Raw genomic sequence first — 24,537 nt, forward strand, 5'->3', positions numbered from 1 at the left:
CTCCCAGTGTTGGTGTATACTGGTCAGGTCTCTTCTGCATGTTCCCAGTGTTGGTGTATACTGGTCAGGTCTCTTCTCCATGTTCCCAGTGTTGGTGTATACTGGTCAGGTCTCTTCTCCACACTCCCAGTGTTGGTGTATACTGGTCCGGATTCTTCTCCATGTTCCCAGTGTTGGTGTATACTGGTCAGGTCTCTTCTCCACGTTCCCAGTGTTGGTGTATACTGGTTGGGTCTCTTCTCTATGTTCCCAGTGTTGGTGTATACTGGTCAGGTCTCTTCTCCACATTCCCAGTGTTGGTGTATACTGGTCAGGTCTCTTCTCCACGTTCCCAGTGTTGGTGTATACTGGTCAGGTCTCTTCTCCATGTTCCCAGTGTTGGTGTATACTGGTCAGGTCTCTTCTCCACGTTCCCAGTGTTGGTGTATACTGGTCTGGTCTCTTCTGCATGTTCCCAGTGTTGGTGTATACTGGTCAGGTCTCTTCTGCATGTTCCCAGTGTTGGTGTATACTGGTCAGGTCTCTTCTGCATGTTCCCAGTGTTGGTGTATACTGGTCAGGTCTCTTCTCCACGTTCCCAGTGTTGGTGTATACTGGTCAGGTCTCTTCTCCACGTTCCCAGTGTTGGTGTATACTGGTCAGGTCTCTTCTCCATGTTCCCAGTGTTGGTGTATACTGGTCAGGTCTCTTCTCCATGTTCCCAGTGTTGGTGTATACTGGTCAGGTCTCTTCTCCATGTTCCCAGTGTTGGTGTATACTGGTCAGGTCTCTTCTCCACGTTCCCAGTGTTGGTGTATACTGGTCAGGTCTCTTCTCCACGTTCCCAGTGTTGGTGTATACTGGTCCGGATTCTTCTCCATGTTCCCAGTGTTGGTGTATACTGGTCAGGTCTCTTCTCCACGTTCCCAGTGTTGGTGTATACTGGTCAGGTCTCTTCTCCACGTTCCCAGTGTTGGTGTATACTGGTCAGGTCTCTTCTCCATGTTCCCAGTGTTGGTGTATACTGGTCAGGTCTCTTCTCCATGTTCCCAGTGTTGGTGTATACTGGTCAGGTCTCTTCTAAACACTCCCAGTGTTGGTGTATACTGGTCAGGTCTCTTCTGCATGTTCCCAGTGTTGGTGTATACTGGTCAGGTCTCTTCTCCATGTTCCCAGTGTTGGTGTATACTGGTCAGGTCTCTTCTCCACACTCCCAGTGTTGGTGTATACTGGTCCGGATTCTTCTCCATGTTCCCAGTGTTGGTGTATACTGGTCAGGTCTCTTCTCCACGTTCCCAGTGTTGGTGTATACTGGTTGGGTCTCTTCTCCATGTTCCCAGTGTTGGTGTATACTGGTCAGGTCTCTTCTCCACATTCCCAGTGTTGGTGTATACTGGTCAGGTCTCTTCTCCACGTTCCCAGTGTTGGTATATACTGGTCAGGTCTCTTCTCCATGTTCCCAGTGTTGGTGTATACTGGTCAGGTCTCTTCTCCACACTCCCAGTGTTGGTGTATACTGGTCAGGTCTCTTCTCCATGTTCCCAGTGTTGGTGTATACTGGTCAGGTCTCTTCTCCACACTCCCAGTGTTGGTGTATACTGGTCAGGTCTCTTCTCCATGTTCCCTGTGTTGGTGTATACTGGTCAGGTCTCTTCTCCATGTTCCCAGTGTTGGTGTATACTGGTCAGGTCTCTTCTCCACACTCCCAGTGTTGGTGTATACTGGTCAGGTCTCTTCTCCATGTTCCCAGTGTTGGTGTATACTGGTCAGGTCTCTTCTCCACACTCCCAGTGTTGGTGTATACTGGTCAGGTCTCTTCTCCATGTTCACAGTGTTGGTGTATACTGGTCAGGTCTCTTCTCCACGTTCCCAGTGTTGGTGTATACTGGTCAGGTCTCTTCTCCACGTCCCCAGTGTTGGTGTATACTGGTCAGGTCTCTTCTCCACGTTCCCAGTGTTGGTGTATACTGGTCAGGTCTCTTCTCCACGTTCCCAGTGTTGGTGTATACTGGTCAGGTCTCTTCTCCACGTTCCCAGTGTTGGTGTATACTGGTCAGGTCTCTTCTCCACGTTCCCAGTGTTGGTGTATACTGGTCAGGTCTCTTCTCCATGTTCCTAGTGTTGGTGTATACTGGTCAGGTCTCTTCTCCACGTTCCCAGTGTTGGTGTATACTGGTCAGGTCTCTTCTCCACGTTCCCAGTGTTGGTGTATACTGGTCAGGTCTCTTCTCCACGTTCCCAGTGTTGGTGTATACTGGTCAGGTCTCTTCTCCACATTCCCAGTGTTGGTGTATACTGGTCAGGTCTCTTCTCCACATTCCCAGTGTTGGTGTATACTGGTCAGGTCTCTTCTCCACGTTCCCAGTGTTGGTGTATACTGGTCAGGTCTCTTCTCCACGTTCCCAGTGTTGGTGTATACTGGTCAGGTCTCTTCTCCACATTCCCAGTGTTGGTGTATATTGGTCAGGTCTCTTCTCCACGTTCCCAGTGTTGGTGTATACTGGTCAGGTCTCTTCTCCATGTTCCCAGTGTTGGTGTATACTGGTCAGGTCTCTTCTCCATGTTCCCAGTGTTGGTGTATACTGGTCAGGTCTCTTCTCCATGTTCCCAGTGTTGGTGTATACTGGTCAGGTCTCTTCTCCATGTCCCCAGTGTTGGTGTATACTGGTCAGGTCTCTTCTCCACATTCCCAGTGTTGGTGTATACCGGTCCGGATTCTTCTCCATGTTCCCAGTGTTGGTGTATACTGGGGTTGTATACGGCTTTTTCTTCCCCCACAAGTGTTGGATTGGGTTGGGGTCTGGGGACTGTGGGGACAATCCAGCTCCTCTACTTCATTGTCATTGTGTAATGACCGGACGTCCTAATGAGATCCAGGGAGTCACAGAATGCGGCCCAGGCAGAAATGCCACACAGCAGTATTTACTGGAAGGGATAGGGGCCTCTCCAGGGAAAATGCGTTTACAGTTTCTCCCCGGTCAGTGCTATGCTTATGCATAGACAGGCTATACGCCGCGGTGTTAACTCCAGAGATCCTCCAATGTGTTTCACAAACTACAGGAACAAATTCACCTAAGGACCCCCTGTGTGGCCAGAGACCACCTTACGCTTCAGCAGACAGGGTGTAACTACAATGGTGTAACTGAGGGTCTCTGGAATTAGCACAGCGGCTTACAGTTACCAATACTAAATGTCACTACAGCAAGCGCAACCTATGGATGCTTCAACTGCTCGGAAACCAGGGACAGTGACAGGGAGAGGGACAGGGACAGTGACAGGGAGAGGGACAGGGACAGTGACAGGGAGAGGGACAGGGACAGTGACAGGGAGAGGGACAGGGACAGTGACAAGGAGAGGGACAGGGACAGTGACAGGGAGAGGGACAGGGACAGTGACAGGGAGAGGGACAGGGAGAGGGACAGGGAGAGGGACAGGGACAGTGACAGGGAGAGGGACAGGGACAGTGACAAGGAGAGGGACAGGGACAGTGACAGGGAGAGGGACAGGGACAGTGACAGGGAGAGGGACAGGGACAGTGACAGGGAGAGGGACAGGGACAGTGACAGGGAGAGGGACAGGGACAGTGACAAGGAGAGGGACAGGGACAGTGACAGGGAGAGGGACAGGGACAGTGACAGGGAGAGGGACAGGGACAGTGACAGGGAGAGGGACAGGGACAGTGACAGGGAGAGGGACAGGGACAGTGACAGGGAGAGGGACAGGGACAGTGACAGGGAGAGGGACAGGGACAGTGACAAGGAGAGGGACAAGGAGAGGGACAGGGAGAGGGACAGGGAGAGGGACAGGGAGAGGGACAGGGAGAGGGACAGGGAGAGGGACAGTGACAGGGAGAGGGACAGGGAGAGGGACAGTGAGGGACAGGGAGAGGGACAGTGAGAGGGACAGGGAGAGGGACAGGGACAGTGACAGGGAGAGGGACAGGGAGAGGGACAGGGAGAGGGACAGGGACAGTGACAGGGAGAGGGACAGGGACAGTGACAGGGAGAGGGACAGGGACAGTGACAGGGAGAGGGACAGTGAGAGGGACAGTGAGAGGGACAGGGACAGTGACAGGGACAGTGACAGGGAGAGGGACAGTGAGAGGGACAGGGAGAGGGACAGGGACAGTGACAGGGACAGTGACAGGGAGAGGGACAGGGAGAGGGATAGGGAGAGGGACAGGGACAGTGACAGGGAGAGGGACAGGGAGAGGGATAGGGAGAGGGACAGGGACAGTGACAGGGAGAGGGACAGGGACAGTGACAGGGACAGTGACAGGGAGAGGGACAGGGACAGTGACAGGGAGAGGGACAGGGAGAGGGAGAGGGACAGGGACAGTGACAGGGAGAGGGACAGGGAGAGGGACAGGGACAGGGAGAGGGACAGGGAGAGGGACAGGGACAGTGACAGGGAGAGGGACAGGGAGAGGGACAGGGAGAGGGACAGGGAGAGGGACAGGGACAGTGACAGGGAGAGGGACAGGGAGAGGGACAGGGAGAGAGACAGGGAGAGGGACAGGGACAGTGACAGGGAGAGAGACAGGGAGAGGGACAGGGACAGTGACAGGGAGAGGGACAGGGAGAGGGACAGGGACAGTGACAGGGAGAGGGACAGGGACAGTGACAGGGAGAGGGACAGGGAGAGGGACAGGGAGAGGGACAGGGACAGTGACAGGGAGAGGGACAGGGACAGGGACAGTGACAGGGAGAGGGACAGGGAGAGGGACAGGGACAGTGACAGGGAGAGGGACAGGGAGAGGGACAGGGAGAGGGACAGGGAGAGGGAGAGGGACAGGGACAGTGACAGGGAGAGGGACAGTGAGAGGGACAGGGACAGTGACAGGGAGAGGGACAGGGAGAGGGACAGGGAGAGGGACAGTGAGAGGGACAGGGAGAGGGACAGTGAGAGGGACAGGGAGAGGGACAGGGACCGTGACAGGGAGAGGGACAGGGAGAGGGACAGGGAGAGGGACAGGGACAGTGACAGGGAGAGGGACAGGGACAGTGACAGGGAGAGGGACAGGGACAGTGACAGGGAGAGGGACAGTGAGAGGGACAGTGAGAGGGACAGGGACAGTGACAGGGACAGTGACAGGGAGAGGGACAGTGAGAGGGACAGGGAGAGGGACAGGGACAGTGACAGGGACAGGGAGAGGGACAGGGAGAGGGACAGGGAGAGGGACAGGGACAGGGAGAGGGACAGGGACAGTGACAGGGAGAGGGACAGGGACAGTGACAGGGAGAGGGACAGGGACAGGGACAGTGACAGGGAGAGGGACAGGGAGAGGGACAGGGACAGTGACAGGGAGAGGGACAGGGAGAGGGACAGGGAGAGGGACAGGGACAGTGACAGGGAGAGGGACAGGGAGAGGGACAGGGAGAGGGACAGGGACAGTGACAGGGAGAGGGACAAGGACAGTGACAGGGAGAGGGACAGGGACAGTGACAGGGAGAGGGACAGGGAGAGGGACAGGGAGAGGGACAGGGACAGTGACAGGGAGAGGGACAGGGAGAGGGACAGGGACAGGGAGAGGGACAGGGACAGTGACAGGGAGAGGGACAGGGAGAGGGACAGGGACAGTGACAGGGAGAGGGACAGTGAGAGGGACAGGGACAGTGACAGGGAGAGGGAGAGGGACAGTGAGAGGGACAGGGAGAGGGACAGTGAGAGGGACAGGGAGAGGGACAGGGACAGTGACAGGGAGAGGGACAGGGAGAGGGACAGGGAGAGGGACAGGGACAGTGACAGGGAGAGGGACAGGGACAGTGACAGGGAGAGGGACAGGGACAGTGACAGGGAGAGGGACAGTGAGAGGGACAGTGAGAGGGACAGGGACAGTGACAGGGAGAGGGACAGTGAGAGGGACAGGGAGAGGGACAGGGACAGTGACAGGGACAGTGACAGGGAGAGGGACAGGGAGAGGGACAGGGAGAGGGACAGGGAGAGGGACAGGGACAGTGACAGGGAGAGGGACAGGGACAGTGACAGGGAGAGGGACAGGGAGAGGGACAGGGACAGTGACAGGGAGAGGGACAGGGACAGTGACAGGGAGAGGGACAGGGAGAGGGAGAGGGAGAGAGACAGGGAGAGGGACAGGGAGAGGGACAGGGAGAGGGACAGGGAGAAGGACAGGGAGAGGGACAGGGAGAATTACAGGGAGAATTACAGGGAGAAGGACAGGGACAGTGACAGGGAGAGGGACAGGGAGAGGGACAGTGACAGGGAGAGGGACAGGGACAGTGACAGGGAGAGGGACAGGGAGAGGGACAGGGACAGTGACAGGGAGAGGGACAGGGACAGTGACAGGGAGAGGGACAGGGACAGTGACAGGGAGAGGGACAGGGAGAGGGAGAGGGAGAGGGACAGGGAGAGGGACAGGGAGAGGGACAGGGAGACGGACAGAGAGAGGGACAGGGAGAAGGAGAGGGAGAGGGACAGGGAGAAGGACAGGAAGAATTACAGGGAGAATTACAGGGAGAAGGACAGGGACAGTGACAGGGAGAGGGACAGGGACAGGGACAGGGACAGGGAGAGGGACAGGGAGAGGGACAGGGACAGTGACAGGGAGAGGGACAGGGACAGTGACAGGGAGAGGGAGAGGGACAGGGAGAGGGACAGGGAGAGGGACAGGGAGAGGGACAGGGAGAGGGACAGGGAGAAGGAGAGGGACAGGGAGAAGGACAGGGAGAATTACAGGGAGAAGGACAGGGACAGTGACCGGGAGAGGGACAGGGAGAGGGACAGGGAGAGGGACAGGGAGAATTACAAGGAGAGGGACAGTGATAGGGAGAGGGACAGGGAGAGGGACAGGGAGAAGGACAGGGAGAGGGACAGTGACAGGGAGAGGGACAGTGACAGGGAGAGGGACAGTGACAGGGAGAGAGACAGTGACAGGGAGAGGGACAGTGATAGGGAGAGGGACAGGGAGAGGGAGAGGGACAGTGATAGGGAGAGGGACAGGGAGAGGGACAGTGATAGGGAGAGGGACAGTGACAGGGAGAGGGACAGTGACAGGGAGAGGGACAGTGACAGGGAGAGAGACAGTGACAGGGAGAGGGACAGTGATAGGGAGAGGGACAGGGAGAGGGAGAGGGACAGTGATAGGGAGAGGGACAGGGAGAGGGAGAGGGACAGTGACAGGGAGAGGGACAGTGACAGGGAGAGAGACAGTGACAGGGAGAGGGAGAGGGACAGTGACAGGGAGAGGGACAGTGACAGGGAGAGGGAGAGGGACAGTGACAGGGAGAGGGACAGTGACAGGGAGAGAGACAGTGACAGGGAGAGGGACAGTGATAGGGAGAGGGACAGGGAGAGGGAGAGGGACAGTGATAGGGAGAGGGACAGGGAGAGGGAGAGGGACAGTGACAGGGAGAGGGACAGTGACAGGGAGAGAGACAGTGACAGGGAGAGGGAGAGGGACAGTGACAGGGAGAGGGACAGTGACAGGGAGAGAGACAGTGACAGGGAGAGGGACAGTGATAGGGAGAGGGACAGGGAGAGGGAGAGGGACAGTGATAGGGAGAGGGACAGGGAGAGGGAGAGGGACAGTGACAGGGAGAGGGACAGTGACAGGGAGAGAGACAGTGACAGGGAGAGGGAGAGGGACAGTGATAGGGAGAGGGACAGGGAGAGGGACAGTGATAGGGAGAGGGACAGTGACAGGGAGAGGGACAGTGACAGGGAGAGGGACAGTGACAGGGAGAGAGACAGTGACAGGGAGAGGGACAGTGATAGGGAGAGGGACAGGGAGAGGGAGAGGGACAGTGATAGGGAGAGGGACAGGGAGAGGGAGAGGGACAGTGACAGGGAGAGGGACAGTGACAGGGAGAGAGACAGTGACAGGGAGAGGGAGAGGGACAGTGATAGGGAGAGGGACAGGGAGAGGGAGAGGGACAGTGATAGGGAGAGGGACAGGGAGAGGGACAGTGACAGGGAGAGAGACAGTGACAGGGAGAGGGAGAGTGATAGGGAGAGGGACAGGGAGAGGGATGGCCGCAATGTACAGGATCCGTTGACCTGCAGGATTTGGACACAGGCGTCCTGCACTGAACTTCACATTCCTTCAGTTTCTGGATCCGTTCGCCCCTTGTTCCCTTGTTTCTTCAGACCTATTTCCCCCATCAGAGCCATCTATTGACTTTCTTCTCATCGCTCCAGATCTCCCGTTTCCAATCTTCCACTTTTCTTTCTTCTTTGTAATCTCGAGCCGACCCTTCTTATTACGATATATTGAAGTCGAGGCTTCTTCACCTCTTTTCGGGCCACCATTCCAGACTTGTGTAACACGCGTCGCTCGGTGCTTCATGTACGTCTGTGATGTCACTATTATGGAGCAGACGAGCCGCCTCCACTGCCGGGTGTCACCAGAACTGATAGACCTTGTGATGAGCGACTTGTGGACTCTAATATCTTCCCTGGACGTCACCTCTTGGCTTGTGAATGGAGGGACTTCATTTCTTATTCCTCCACCTGTCATGGCTCACATGAGGCAGTTTGGCAGAGAGACCCTCAACGAGGAGCTGGATGATTTTTCTTGGGAAATCTTCATGGCTCCTCAATTCCAACCAGTGATCATTCACTTGGGAATCAACCTACTAACACACTGAGCTATTAAGGAATGTGAGAGCAGGTTGTGATTTGTAGTATACAGGAAGAAATGGAGCAAAACAGTAACAATGCAGCGACGAGAATCTGCAGAATTAAATATATGCTAAATAGCTGCAAGTCACATTAATGTATGAAAAGCCAAGGTGATTATCTATAAGATGAAGACGTCTCAATGCAGAGCTGTAGAGGACAGAGAGATATGGAGGCTGGAAGGCAAAAGTGAAAAACATTGTTACCCTTTTGCTTGTCAGTGTATGGGGTCAGTAGAGCAGTGGGCACTTTTCTGCCCTCTGCTCCTGAGCACTCGGCCCCCCACTCTGTAATGTTATGAGGTCAGCAGAGCGGTGGGGTCTTTTCTCTGCTCCTGAGTACTTGGCCCCCCGCTCTATAACATTACGGGGTCTCAACTTTTTGGCTGACTTGCGCACAGGTGATGGAGAAGATTCAGGAGCAAGGAATGTCAGGATCAGCCTTGTTACCCCACTGGCTCCTATTACAGGACGCACTGGTATCAGTGAGCTCTGCACAAAGTGAGCAAAACCAGCTGCTCTTGTTGATGATGATGTGGTGGATTATGGGCAATGATATGGTGGATTATGGGTGATATGGTAGATTATGGGTGATGTGGTGGGTTACGGGTCATGATGTGGTGGATTATGGGTGATGTGGTGGATTATGGGTGATGATGTGGTGGATTATGGGTGATGTAAATTATGGGTGATGATGGGTTGTGATTGGCTGTCCTGTGACTGCTTCTTCTCCTCCCTCTGCAGTTTGCAATGATACAATACTCTGAAGATGTTACAGTGGAGTATAACTTCAGAAGATTTTCTACTGAAAAGGATTTGATCGAAGGGACAAACATTAGATATCAGAATGGAGGTTTTACAAGGACTCGCACCGCCATCCTGAAGGCCGTGTACGTATCCACTCCCCACCGGCTAGTATCTGCTTTATACCATATTTCTCAGGAGGGGGGCGGTAGGATGAACATTAATGGTTATGGCTTCCTTGTTCATGTACCCATTTCATGTATCCGGCATGGGGCACCATCATACTGCCAGGCTCTGCCATATGAGGACGTCCCTTGGACGCTGGATCCGGGGTTCTTGGAGGTTTGGGTTCTCAGGTTGCTGATTACACCTTTTTTCTTCCACAGTAATGAGCTATTCATCCCTAAGTCACGGAAATACACCCAGAAACTTCTCATCGTCATCACAGATGGACAATCCAATGGTGAACGCATTAGTTTTAGAGATGTAGCAAGAAAAGCCCAGGAACTCGGGATCCAGCGGATATCTATTGGGGTATGTTTTTCAGAATAGCCTGTATTTCTCTAGACCTAGAAAAGCAGACGAGGAAAGAGAAGTGTCAACTACAGAGAGAATATGTCATCTATATCATAATAGGGTGAGGCCACCAGTCCCCTTGCTCTCGGGTCAGGGTGAGGCCACCAGTCCCGCTCTCGGGTCAGGGTGAAGCTGTAAGTCCCGCTCTTGAGTCAGGGTGAGGCCATCAGTTTCACTATCAGGACAGGGTTAGGCCATAGGTCTCGCTTTTGGGTCAGGGTGAGGTCATCAGTCTTGCTCTGGGTCAGGTTGAGGCCATCAGTCTTGCCCTTGGGTCAGGTTTAAAACCATCAGTCTTGTTATCAAGTCAGTTTGAGGCCCTCAAACTTGCTTTCAGGTCAGATTGAGGCCACCACTATTGTGACTTATTTCATACTCCTAATGTTGAGCATGATATTCGATGCTTCACGTCTCACCAGCCATCACTGTGCCTCCTCTTAGGTGGAGACCAAAGACCGGATACAGATCCCTAACACACAGAAGGACTATAAGATTCCTGGGACATTCACATATTCCTCTTCCAACGTGGTGTACTTAATCCTGTGCACTATATGTCCTATTGGGGGTCTCTATGTTGGAGATACAGGACAGAGACTGGGAGCGAGGATGAGATCTCACTGCCACACAATTACAGACAAAAAAACTCATTTACCTGTGGCCAAATATTTCTGTGCTTCAGGACACAACATAAACCACATGAAAGTTGTCATATTAAAAGGCAACTTCAGATCACAGAATCATCGCAGGGTCTGGGAATACAAATTCATCCCAATGCTTAACTCTGTGGATACAGGACTCAATCTGTCAGGAGGATTTATGACTCATTACAAAATCTGAGAGGTCCGCTCCAGAAACTGAGGGCACCATGCCTCTGATCCTACATGGATGTTGGGACAATAAAACTCTCACCACTAATCAAAGCTAATTAAGGATTCATTTTCTAAGCTCAGTGTTTGTTTATTTAAATGTCCTTTTACTATGCATCCCTCTACCCTGTTTTGTGTATACAGTCAAATGAAAAAGTTTGTGTACCCCTATTAATGTTTAACCTTTTTTCTTTATAACAATTTGGGTTTTTGCTATTTCAGTTTCATATATCTAATAACTGATGGACTGAGTAATATTTCTGGATTGAAATGAGGTTTATTGTACTAACAGAAAATGTGCAATCCGCATTTAAACAAAATTTGACCGGTGCAAAAGTATGGGCACCCTTATCAATTTCTTGATTTGAACACTCCTAACTACTTTTTACTGACTTACTAAAGCAGTAAATTGGTTTTGAAACCTCATTGAGCTTTGAACTTCATAGGCAGGTGTATCCAATCATGAGAAAAGGTGTTTAAGGTGGCCACTTGCAAGTTGTTCTCCTATTTGAATCTCCTATGAAGAGTGGCATCATGGGCTCCTCAAAACAACTCTCAAATGATCTGAAAACAAAGATTATTCAACATAGTTGTTCAGGGGAAGGTACAAAAAGTTGTCTCAGAGATTTAACCTGTCAGTTTCCACTGTGAGGAACATAGTAAGGAAATGGAAGAACACAGGTACAGTTCTTGTTAAGCCCAGAAGTGGCAGGCCAAGAAAAAAATCAGAAAGGCAGAGAAGAAGAATGGTGAGAACAGTCAAGGACAATCCACAGACCACCTCCAAAGACCTGCAGCATCATCTTGCTGCAGATGGTGTCAATGTGCATCGGTCAACAATACAGCGCACGTTGCACAAGGAGAAGCTGTATGGGAGAGTGATGCGAAAGAAGCCGTTTCTGCAAGCACGCCACAAACAGAGTCGCCTGAGGTATGCAAAAGCCCATTTGGACAAGCCAGTTACATTTTGGGAGAAGGTCCTGTGGACTGATGAAACAAAGATTGAGTTGTTTGGTCATACAAAAAGGCGTTATGCATGGAGGCAAAAAACACGGCATTCCAAGAAAAGCACTTGCTACCCACAGTAACATTTGGTGGAGGTTCCATCATGCTTTGGGGCTGTGTGGCCAATGCCGGCACTGGGAATCTTGTTAAAGTTGGGGGTCTCATGGATTCAACTCAGTATCAGCAGATTCTTGACAATAATGTGCAAGAATCAGTGACGAAGTTGAAGTTACGCAGGGGATGGATATTTCCGCAAGACAATGATCCAAAACACTGCTCCAAATCTACGCAGGCATTCATGCAGAGGAACAATTGCAATGTTCTGGAATGGCCATCCCAGTCCCCAGACCTGAATATCATTGAAAATCTGTGGGATGATGTGAAGCGGCTGTCCATGCTCGGCGACCATCAAACTTAACTGAACTGGAATTGTTTTGTAAACAGGAATAGTCAAATCATCCAGGATCCAGGAACTCATTAACAGCTACAGGAAGCGACTAGAGGCTGTGATTTCTGCAAAAGGAGGATCTACAAAATATTAATTTCACTTTTATGTTGAGGTGCCCATACTTATGCACCGGTCAAATCTTGTTTAAATGCGGATTACACATTTTCTGTTAGTACAATAAACCTCATTTCACTCCAGAAATATTACTCAGTCCATCAGTTATTAGATATATGACACTGAAATAGCAAAAACGCAAATTGTTATAAAGAAAAAAGGTTACATTAATAGGGGCGCACAAACTTTTTCATATGACTGTACAGTGCCTACAAGTAGTCTTCAACCCCCTGCAGATTTAGCAGGTTTGATAAGATGCAAATAAGTTAGAGCCTGCAAACTTCAAACAAGAGCAGGATTTATTAACAGATGCATAAATCTTACAAACCAACAAGTTATGTTGCTCAGTTAAATTTTAATAAACTTTCAACATAAAAGTGTGGGTCAATTATTATTCAACCCCTAGGTTTAATATTTTGTGGAATAACCCTTGTTTGCAATTACAGCTAATAATCGGCTTTTATAAGACCTGATCAGGCCGGCACAGGTCTCTGGAGTTATCTTGGCCCACTCCTCCATGCAGATCTTCTCCAAGTTATCTAGGTTCTTTGGGTGTCTCATGTGGACTTTAATCTTGAGCTCCTTCCACAAGTTTTCAATTGGGTTAAGGTCAGGAGACTGACTAGGCCACTGCAACACCTTGATTTTTTCCCTCTTGAACCAGGCCTTGGTTTTCTTGGCTGTGTGCTTTGGGTCATTGTCTTGTTGGAAGATGAAATGACGACCCATCTTAAGATCCTTGATGGAGGAGCGGAGGTTCTTGGCCAAAATCTCCAGGTAGGCCGTGCTATCCATCTTCCCATGGATGCGGACCAGATGGCCAGGCCCCTTGGCTGAGAAACAGCCCCACAGCATGATGCTGCCACCACCATGCTTGACTGTAGGGATGGTATTCTTGGGGTCGTATGCAGTGCCATCCAGTCTCCAAACGTCACGTGTGTGGTTGGCACCAAAGATCTCGATCTTGGTCTCATCAGACCAGAAAACCTTGAACCAGTCTGTCTCAGAGTCCTCCAAGTGATCATGAGGAAACTGTAGACGAGCTTTGACATGACGCTTTGAAAGTAAAGGTACCTTACGGGCTCGTCTGGAATGGAGACCATTGCGGTGGAGTACGTTTCTTATGGTATTGACTGAAACCAATGTCCCCACTGCCATGAGATCTTCCCGGAGCTCCTTCCTTGTTGTCCTTGGGTTAACCTTGACTCTTCGGACAAGCCTGACTTCGGCACGGGTGGAAACTTTCAAATGCTGTCCAGGCCGTGGAAGGCTAACAGTAGTTCCATAAGCCTTCCACTTCCGGATGATGCTCCCAACAGTGGAGATAGGTAGGCCCAACTCCTTGGAAAGGGTTTTGTACCCCTTGCCAGCCTTGTGACCCTCCACGATCTTGTCTCTGATGGCCTTGGAATGCTCCTTTGTCTTTCCCATGTTGACCATGTATGAGTGCTGTTCACAAGTTTGGGGAGGGTCTTAATTAGTCAGAAAAGGCTGGAAAAAGAGATAATTAATCCAAACATGTGAAGCTCATTGTTCTTTGTGCCTGAAATACTTCTTAATACTTTAGGGGAACCAAACAGAATTCTGGTGGATTGAGGGGTTGAATAATAAATGACCCTCTGAATAAACTTTTCACAATTTAAAAAAAAAAAAAAGAAATAACATTCTTTTTTGCTGCATTTCCCACTTCCAGGCTGATCTACAGTCCAAATGTCACAATGCCAAGTTATTCCGAATGTGTAACCCTGCTAAATCTGCAGGGGGTTGAATACTACTTGTAGGCACTGTAGATGTGTTTCTTCAGATATTTTGTCATACAATGCCTGAGGAAGAGACCTGAGATGTCTCGAAAGCTGCTTTATAACATCATATTTTATTTTTATTTTAATCGCCATTAAAAGGTATCACGGGGGCGTGGCCGGAGCTTCATGGAGTAGGACGCCTGAGGGTTGAGCTCCTCTGCCCGGGAGAAAAATAAGCACTTTTATATTAGCTTGAGGTGCCCAGGATGGGGAAGAGGAAGCCCCTTAAGACCACCAGGGACCTGGGAAACCCAGCACCGCTTACCATGGACTCCTTCCTGACGAGAGAGGTGTCCGGGGAACAAGAAAAGGAGGACGCCCAGGCAGCCGGAGCAATGTGTCACCGGCCTTCACAGACGGCGGCAGTACAAGGAGGTATGGAAGGCAGAGGACATGGAGCGCCAGTCCACGTCGCAGACGGGAGGAGAGGTGAGGGGCCAGAAGAGACCGGCGGCGCAGATGGAGGAAGAGCCGGAGATCTCGCAGGCGCCGGCGGGAGGGGAGCTAGCCTCGTGGTCAAGATGGCGGCGGAGGAGAAGACGTGAGGCGACCTACCTTCTCGCGGGCGGGAACGAGACTGCAGCGAGCTGGCCGGGAGTGTGAGCCCAGGGACTGCAGGATCAGACATGAGGTACACGTTCTCCCTGGACGCGAGCTCCGGCAGTCACATAGAGATAGTGGAGATGCCGGCCCTCCCCCCTCTGGAGATCCTAGAGAGCGGCGGCGGTTGGAGCCCATCGGCCCCTATGGAACATTCACAGGGGGAGTCTGGTGCCATGACCCGGCGCGGCGGGAGCGGAGAATGGGGGAGCTCAGATAGTGGGATGTTGGATGGCGGAGGGGGGGACTGGGGAGAGGCACAGGAGGGGGCTCGAGTGGCCAGAAATGAGGCCCTACAGCCTGCTATAATCTCCCAGCCTGTGTGGGAAGACCCTGAGTCTCCTAGGAGTGCCCCCCTGACCTCCCCACTGGGACCACCAATATTGCAGAATGAGTCTCTCCCCCCCCAGACCCCAAAGAAACCAGAACCTGTCTGGAGATACAGGGTCAGGGAGCCCAGCTCCAGTAGCACAGCTTGCACAGCTTAAAGAGACCTCCGGGACCCCACTGAACTCGCCTGCTAGAGAGGCTCCCAGGAAGAGAGCTCCAGAAACCCCGATAGCTGCACCCACACAGCCTCCATGTCCTCCAGCAGATTGGTGGGAATTTGTGCGTCAGCTTCCTACAAAAAAGGACTTCCAAGCACTTATTTCCGAAGTAAAAGACACCTGCAGGTCTGAAATAGCGGCAGTCCGCCAGGATGTAGTCTCTATCTCCAAAAGAATAAACCAGCTGGAGACCGACCATAATGATGCTAGAACAACCATTCGCCACCTCCAGTCCCATACCTCCTCCCAAGCCGACGCCATAAGAGAGCTACAACGTCATATTGAAGATCTAGACAATAGAGGCAGACGCCACAATATAAGGGTCAGAGGTGTCCCTGAGGCCCAAATAAAGGAGGACGTTACAAAAATCCTGCAGACCATATTTAACTCACTCCTCCAGCGTCCTCCTGATAGCCCAATTCCTATGGACAGAGCGCACAGGGCCTTGCGCCCCAAAAATTTAACAGGGAACCCGAGAGACATTATCTGTCATATCGTGGACTTCCAACTTAAGGAGGAAATAATGTTCAGAGCACGACCGCCGAAACAAGTGATGTACCGAGATACTAAGGCTCAACTGTTTCAGGATCTCTCATGGTTGACACTATAGCAACGGAGGGCCCTCCGACTATTACTGTCATCCCTAAAGGCTAATAATATCCTCTATAGATGGGGGTTTCCGTTCAGCCTTTCTGCACGGCGGGGGGAGACGTCGGCCAGTCTTCGGACCCCTGCAGACTTGGAGTCTTTTTGCCGGGCATTTGACCTTCCTGTTCCGGATCTGCCAGACTGGACTTTGCCCCAATAGATACCGCAACTTCCTCAGACCTGGCAACCAGCCACAACAGCACGGAAACGGCGACCTAGAGGCCCAGGATCGGAAAGACCTACCTGACTGCTTTTTCCTGAGATTTTAAAGTCATTTTTGATCTCATATGGGAATCCCAAGGGGTCAACTGGTCTGCCTATACTGCTTCCCTTTTTCCTGGGACTTTCTCCTTCTAAAAAATCCGGGGGGGGGAGGTTTGGACCCCTAGTCCGGTTTGTGAGGTTCCGCCACTCACCCTTCTGCAGAGTCGTACCAATTGATTCGCACTTTGGTTTATAGTGCAGGTTATATTTAGTTAGATACCTTTAACTTTGTATAAAAAAGTAAGTCGACTCTGCAGGTGGGGTAGTGGACGGTCGGGGTTAGGTCCATACCCCTACTGCATAATTGAAGAGTTTCTATTTTTTAGTAGAACATAGGTATGTTTTGGTTTGATTTTTATTGTTCTGGTTGTACTCACAGGTATGCAACTTACTATAGTAGAAGCGCTCTGTCTCAGAAGGGCCCAAGGAGTATGTCTACCTTACATATTAAGCGACAGTTTCAAACATTAGTCCTTACATTAGCTTACTTTAAGGCATTGGGATGGCTACGTTGATGAGCCTTAATGTGAAGGGGTTGAATTCCGATGTTAAAAGGAGGCTGGTTCTTCAGGAGATGAGAAAATCAAGGGCGGATGTGGTGTTTCTGCAAGAGACACACTTCACGGAAAAAAGCTCTTTTAACTTTGCCCGCCATTGGTTTCCTCAATCCTTTTCGGCCACAAACACAAAAAAGAGAGCTGGGGTGGCTATATTAATTTCTCGCACTTGCCCACTTCAAGTGAGCAAGTGGGAAGCAGATCCCTCAGGTCGCTACCTGATCATCCAGGGTACGCTGAATGGGATGAAATTAATCCTATGTAACCTCTATGCCCCAAACTCTAATCAGAATAGATTTGTTTCCTCGGTCCTTTCAAGCCTCCCGTCAGACCGGGGGGTCATGCACATTATAGGGGGGGACTTTAATATGGTGTTTTCACATAGAGCTGACAAAATGCTGGCAACCTCACACTTCACAAGCCCGGGTAAATCTTCTCCTCTGTCTACGGGATTTCGCAAACTGATCCATAAACACCAACTATTTGATTTGTGGAGAATTGATAACCCGACAGCGAGACAATACACCTTCTTCTCACACCCTCATAATTCCCATAGTCGAATCGATTATTTCTTTGGTAATGTTCTCACTCTTAGAACACTCCGACAAGCACAAATAGGCAGTATCACATGGTCAGATCATGCCCCTTTACTACTACACCTTAATTTAACAAATGTTACCGCAAAAAGAACCCACTGGAGACTAAATGAATCCCTACTCGCTAACCCTACTTCTCGAGAATCTATCCGTAAGGCTATACAGAATTACTTTGAGGAGAATTCTCAGACCCTTCCATCTTTCCCAGTGATATGGGAAGCCCACAAGGCGGTTATTAGAGGGGAGTGCATAGCCATTTCTTCCAAGGTTAAAAAGGACTCACAGCAACTTTACCATCAATGTGAAACAGACCTCCGAGCAGCGGAGGAACGCCTTCGCACCCACCCCTCTAAGACTCGCCTGAAAGAGGTAATAGACCTTAGAACTAAATTAAAAGAGATATCACACAGGAAAATAGAAAAGCTCCTGCGTTACTCACACCAGAAGTACTATGAGTATGGCAACAAACCACATACGATGCTGGCCAGAAGGCTCCGGGACCAAACGATTACTTCCGCTCCTTGCGCCATAAAGGATACTTTGGGCACCCCTCATTATGATCCCACGAAAATCGCACAACTCTTCCACGCATACTACACATCCTTGTACTCTATCCCTCCGCCATTATCAATGTCCCACCCAGATAGAACAACAATATTGAATGATTATTTGACAGACTGTCACCTTCCAAAACTGTCCCGGGAGGCTCTGGAGGATCTTAACCAAGAAATAGTCCCGGATGAGATCCACCAGACCATTAAAGACCTCCCAAACCATAAAGCTCCGGGCCCGGATGGGTTTACTTACCTATATTATAAAACCTTTCTGGGAGAGCTGTCACCTCATTTGACTCATCTTTTCAATCTTTTTATGACGGGTGAGGACATCCCAAATACTTTTCTACACTCTTACATAACTGTCATCCCTAAAGCGGGCAGGGACCCCATGGAATGTGCGAGCTATCGCCCTATTAGCCTCTTAAATTCTGATCTCAAAATATTCACCAAATTGTTGGCGGACCGCCTAAATAATTGGCTTCCACAGCTGGTCCATAAAGACCAAGTAGGCTTCGTTCGCTATCGACAGGCGGGGGACAACACCCGAAGGATCTTAGATCTGGTAGAGGTGGTGAATAGGGAAGGAGTGGAAGCACTTCTTCTGGGACTAGACGCGGAGAAGGCCTTCGATAGGCTGGATTGGTCCTTCATGTTTTCTGTGTTGGACCACTTCGGCCTGTCGGGACCATTTCTCTCAGCACTGCGGGGTTTGTATTCTCTCCCTGCGGCGACAATTCGCCTACCTCATGCACACTCAAATCCCCTGCCCATCCGAAATGGAACTAGGCAGGGCTGTCCTCTGTCCCCTTTGCTATATGTCCTAAGCATTGAACCGCTGGCAGCACATATCCGACTCAATCCGGACATTATGGGGGTCAAGGTGCGGGATAAATCCTTTAAAGTAGCCCTATTTGCAGACGACGTCCTGTTGTCCCTGACTAATCCCGTCATTTCCCTACCAAACTTACACGCAGCACTAACTCAATACGCTAGACTCTCGGGTTATAAACTTAACTCCGACAAAACAGAGGCCTTGCCACTCAACATCCCAGAAACTAAATTACAGACCCTCAAACAAAATTTTAAGTACTCTTGGCATTCAGACTCCCTACGTTATTTAGGAGTCAAAATAACCCCCAGTTATAAAACATTATACCAAGCCAATTTCCCGCCCTTGATACGCGAAGTGGAAAATAGTTTGAAAAAATGGTCATCATTACAGATCTCTTTTTTGGGTAAAATCGCTACAATTAAAATGTCAGTTATCCGTAAATTTTTGTATCTGTTTGAAACACTCCCGGTGCGGGTTCCCCTGGGGGTACTGAAAAAAGTCCAATCAAAACTCTTGCAATTCATATGGCATTCAGGAAGGCACCGCATCCCGGACTCAGTATTATATGCACCACGTACGAAGGGGGGCTTGTCGTGTCCGAATCTCAAGCTTTATTATTATGCCGCACACCTGCGCAGCCTGGCGTCATGGACGACTTTGCCGGCTTTTAACAAGTGGACGGAGATAGAGAAGCTTTGGATGGCACCTTTCCACCCTAGCTCACTGGTTTGGGGGCGCCCTGGTGAAACCCCCTCCAGAGACCTCCTAGGCCCGATGGCGTTTACAAGAGAGGTGTGGCGACAGTGTAGAATGAAGTTCCAGCTGGCCTCACAGTCTTCCCTGTTGACCCCTTTCTTGTTCACACCACACTTGACAAAGGGCATGAATCCGGGGGTGACGAGGCAGTGGGTGAAGGCGGGCCTCTACTGTTTTCGGGATGTGGTCAACCCGGTTACGCTGAAATTGAAGCCATTTTCGGATTTACGATATCAATACAACCTACTCCTCCATCTATATTCCTCATATCAACAGGTATCACATTTTTTCACAGACATAATGGGACAGGCGGGGGTACGGCGTCCCACAGCATTCGAAACCCTTTGTTCTGGCAGGACCTCGACTAGGGGACTAATATCGGCCATTTATAACATTCTGATAATCGGGGACTCACCGGAGGCGTTGAGGCACTCATACATGAAGAGGTGGGAGGGATGGGTTGGACGCCCCCTTTCAGATGCACTTTGGTCAGTAATATGGGCTAGGACATTTAGGTCCTCAATTAGCACTCTTTATAAGGAAAACCAAGTAAAGATCCTCATGACATGGTACCACACACCAAAACGCCTTCACAAATTTAACCGTACATATCCAGACGTGTGTTGGAGATGTGGCCTTGGGGGAGCATCCCAATACCATGTATTCTGGACATGCCCGATCATCGATGGCTTCTGGGAGGAGGTGGAGTCCCTGATTGGCAGATTGGTGGGAGGTGGTGTGACCAGGGACCCGGTAGTGTACCTGCTGAATGCCCTCCCACCGTATCTAAGCAAACCTGAACTAAAGCTTTTACTCCATGTCCTTACTGCGGCCAAGTGTCTAATCTCACTGTTCTGGAGGAGGGTGGCCCCGCCCTCTGTCTCAGATCTATATGCCAGAATAAAAGATGTCAGGAATATGGAAAAGCTGACAGCACAGCTCCATAATACAATGGATAAGTTCATAGTGACATGGTCACTTTGGGATGCCCTTGTGGACACCTGTCAGGTGTAGGGTCGGATATAGGATTGGAGTGACTGATATTCGAGATTTAGACCGGTTTCGGGGACACTTCCCACCTTCTATTTGACAATAAGAGTGTTAATGATATAGTCCATTTGTAAGCATACTTGTGAAATGGTACAGCTATTCATGTAACTGCATGTCTGTGTGTTATTCTTGTCTCTTTTGATGTATAACATGTTAAAAAAAAAAACAAAATCTTTTTTCAAAAATAAAAAGTTGAATAAAAAAAAAAGGTATCACAACTACAACATTTTAATTTTGTTTCTCTCACTGAGAGCAATCAATCATTTTTCAACTGGCTAACACGGTACCAAAACCTTTTCATTTTCCTCGTAGGTGGGTGATGCCTTCTCCTCTTCCAGAGCCTATAACGAGTTACTGATGATCGCCTCGTCCAGAGATAACATCTATCAAGTCTCTAACTTCTCCGCTCTGAACGACATCCTGAAGGGGCTGCAGCAGAAGATCTTTGCCATTGAAGGTTGGTGTGACCTGTCATCGTTGCTCTCCTACAATCACTCTACATATCAGCATGGCCTTAAAGAAAGTATCGCTTGTCCCGGAAAAAAAGACGCCAGACCTGATCCAGTGAAGCTGATGAGCTAGTGAGAAGGTTCTGGCTGCTACAACTATGAATGAATGGACAAAAACAAGACTGTGGAGACCCGTATGTCTGAAGCGGTGCCCTCCCCTCTTCCCCCCAGTCCCCAAATGAAAACACAGATGGCCTAGATGGGGTGAAAACAGGTCGGTCACAGTTTATTAAGTTCATAGGTAGAGAAGGGGCCTTCCATGTCATTACGAGCTCGTCGCCGCAACCTTGTCTGCGACCGACCGGCGTGCAGCCAACGAGCTGTTACGACCTTGGCCCCCTCTCCGCCTTTTTCCGCTGTGACGTAATTTCAAATACAAGGGTTGCATCTATATTCAGTTACACACAATTATTCTGGTAAGAAAACAATAAAACTAATAAGAGGGTGCTGAGACTATAAGGGAGGGAGGGTGGGACAAAAGCTTCTACGGGGGCAGCCAGAGGGAAAGAGGAAGTCACTGACCCCGGGCACTGAATTTAACCCTTGTAGGTGTGGCTGGACCCCCCTTTCCCTTGTCATCCCGTTGGTCAGCTGGGCATCCCAATTAGTGGCTCACCTAGGGAATGGTGGAAAGAGGGGATATGGGCACGACCCTTGCTTCCTTTAGGATTGGTCAGGTGGGCTCCACAGTCAGAGGCACGTTCCTTAAGCAGTATCGTGCCTGCCAGACTGTGGAGACCCGTATGTCTGAAGCGGTGCCCTCCCCTCTTCCCCCCAGTCCCCAAATGAAAACACAGACGGCCTAGATGGGGTGAAAACAGGTCGGTCACAGTTTATTAAGTTCATAGGTAGAGAAGGGGCCTTCCATGTCATTACGAGCTCGTCGCCGCAACCTTGTCTGCGACCGACCGGCGTGCAGCCAACGAGCTGTTACGACCTTGGCCCCCTCTCCGCCTTTTTCCGCCACGGAGGATCATGTGTACCGCCTACACAGGACTCCGACCCCACCCATCACCTTCAGGGCCTGATCCACTCCGTCCTGTATCCCGGACAACAAAATGTCTTGACCAATGTCCGTAAGGTGCACTCCGTCTGCCCTCAACAGTGCAGAGTTATCGCCTTCCAACTGGTGGTGACGCACCACGAAACCGCATCTTTCTCTCATGAATTTTGCCATTCTCGCATTGATCTTTCTCCTTGACCGCTCTATGCCATTTGCATTTTTTGCTCCGTGCCATACCGCTCGTGGTACTATCTCTGACCACACCCATACTATATCCGGGAAGAGGTAGGTCAAACGTTCGATGTCCTTCTTCATCACTGTTAGTAGTTTGACCATACTGCGTTTCACCAAATCATTGCCACCAGCATGGATCACCACTACCAACGGCCCCGTGGCCGACCTGGAGATGTCCACCATCTCCGGGAAAACTTGTTGCCATCTTAGCCCTCTGATGCCTCTCCAATTGACCTCAACGTTTATGAAGCCAAGGTTCTTTCCTCCTGGTCGAATCATGGCTCTTTTTTCTGCCCAGTAAATATAAGAGTGACCAACTACCCAGACTGCCAGTCTGCAGTCGCCTGTAATAGATAAACGTGTTATTTCAGCAAATCCGGTCTTATATATCTGGCAAAGCAAGCGGACTTCAATCGACTCATTCTCTGCACTTCAGCCTCCGTTACTCCTGCCCTCGCTGCCTCAGTGGCTGCCCCGATTCTGAAGGAATGGGTCCCGTATTCCTTCGGATTCTCCCCAGCTTTCGCTAAGCACTGCTTAAACATTGCTTGGAATTGATACTTGGTAAGCGGGGACCCGTCCGTATGGGAAAGAAAAAATCTGCTTGCGTGTCTGATCAGCGCGTAGTGTTTGACTGTTTTTAGTGGGCACACTGGGCCATCTGCTGAGTTAACCAGGACCCACGCGCCCCTCCCGGTGGGGTCGCATTTGGATTTACGCACGGGAATGCGCAGGGCGTTGCTGCATATGACTACATCCTCTTTGAGTAACCCGCCTTCAGATGCTGTTTTTGAGCGTGGTAACAATTCACCAATGCGCAGCGCGCCGAAAAAAACGATAGCGAAGGCTGCTGATATGAGGGATGCCTCGTATGGAGACTTGCATATTGAGGGGGATATTGCAATCATGTCGTGTAGTAATTTCAATGACATGGGGCGACGACATTCCTGACTCGGTTGAAGCCTTTTCCAGCCTTTAATGGCTTGCTTAATGACAAAGAACTTCGTCACATCCACCCACCCTGCTAATTGAAAAAAGAAGGCTATCCCCGATAAATGCCGTTGTGCCGACGTGCCCGACGCCCCTTGTTCTTTGAGCCGAAGCAAAAATTCCGTCGTCACTTCGCTTCTTGCGCGGTCGCAGTTATGAACGGGCCTACCCTGGATTAGTGAACACCACTCCTCCCAAGCCTTACCATAGACCTGCCAGGTAGCCGGTGTAACGGAGGCGCGGATTAGAGGCATTAGTGATTGGCTACGGTGTCCCATAGCGATGGAGGACACGGGATACCCTCTGGATGCGCCATTGGGAGATGGTCTGTGAAGGCCTGCCAATCGGAACATAAAAGAGAGTTAACAAGGTTATCGTCTATGTCTGCCATTATTTGAGCTCGGCACCAGATGTTGTGTCTCAGGCATAGAAGGGCGAGCCTGCGCAGCAGAGCCAGTAAGGGCAGTGACGCAGACGACATGTGATTTAAGCTCTTCGCCGTTATCAGATTTTTTGTTGGAAATCGAATGTTTGAGTTTTCCAGCTGGTGACCCCATAACTCCACGGACAATACTATTGTGAATATTTCTAGCAGGGCTGGATCACTCCCCCAGCTTGATGTGGCCCACAGATCCGGCCAGCTGCCGGTACACCACTGGTTCTTGTAGATTGCCGCAAAGCTCTTTTTATTACGTCCTCCTACAGTGATCCCTAGGTCTGTGCTTGAAGTCTCTTTAGCCATGACGCAGGTATGGCCATTGAAGGATTGAAGGAAAGTCTTCCAGACTAGTAAGTCTGCCTTCAGCGAGCGAGTGAGCCTGATTCTATTTCCTGGTTGGGAGATGCCCTTTGTTGCTAGTGATAATCTCCGAGAGAAGGCCCTGCCGACCGGCATTACGCGGCTGGCGAATGTCAGCAGACCCAGCAAGGACTGCATCTGTTGGAGGGTGACCTTTTTCGCCTCGCAGAAACCCTCCAGCATATGCAGTGCTTTCTGAATTTTTTTTTTTTTTTTTTTTTTTTTTGCTGGCAGGCGAAAAACCATTGCGTTAGTGTCTATCTCGATGCCGAGGAAAGGTAAGACGTTACAGGGGCCGACTGTTTTTTCGGGTGATAGCGGGACACCGAAGCGCTGAGCTATAAATTTAAATTTTGTGAGGAGGAGGGAGCAGAGTTTAGAGTTTACGGGGCCGACGAATAAAAAATCGTCGAGGTAATGGATC

General features: G+C 50.6%; 1 protein-coding gene across 1 annotated transcript in view; it reads left to right on the plus strand.

The window, feature by feature from the left end:
• LOC142245717 (integrin alpha-M-like) overlaps window positions 1–24,537 on the plus strand; it is a 132,166-nt gene that overhangs the window by 46,317 nt on the left and 61,312 nt on the right. Inside the window, exons 7-9 of the mRNA XM_075318663.1 lie at window positions 9,360–9,505; window positions 9,746–9,893; window positions 20,891–21,035. Coding sequence (XP_075174778.1) covers window positions 9,360–9,505; window positions 9,746–9,893; window positions 20,891–21,035 — 439 coding nt within the window. The remainder of the gene's footprint in view (window positions 1–9,359; window positions 9,506–9,745; window positions 9,894–20,890; window positions 21,036–24,537) is intronic.

Source organism: Anomaloglossus baeobatrachus, chromosome 7 (genome assembly GCF_048569485.1).
Source record: "Anomaloglossus baeobatrachus isolate aAnoBae1 chromosome 7, aAnoBae1.hap1, whole genome shotgun sequence".
Classification (NCBI taxonomy): Eukaryota; Metazoa; Chordata; class Amphibia; order Anura; family Aromobatidae; genus Anomaloglossus; species Anomaloglossus baeobatrachus.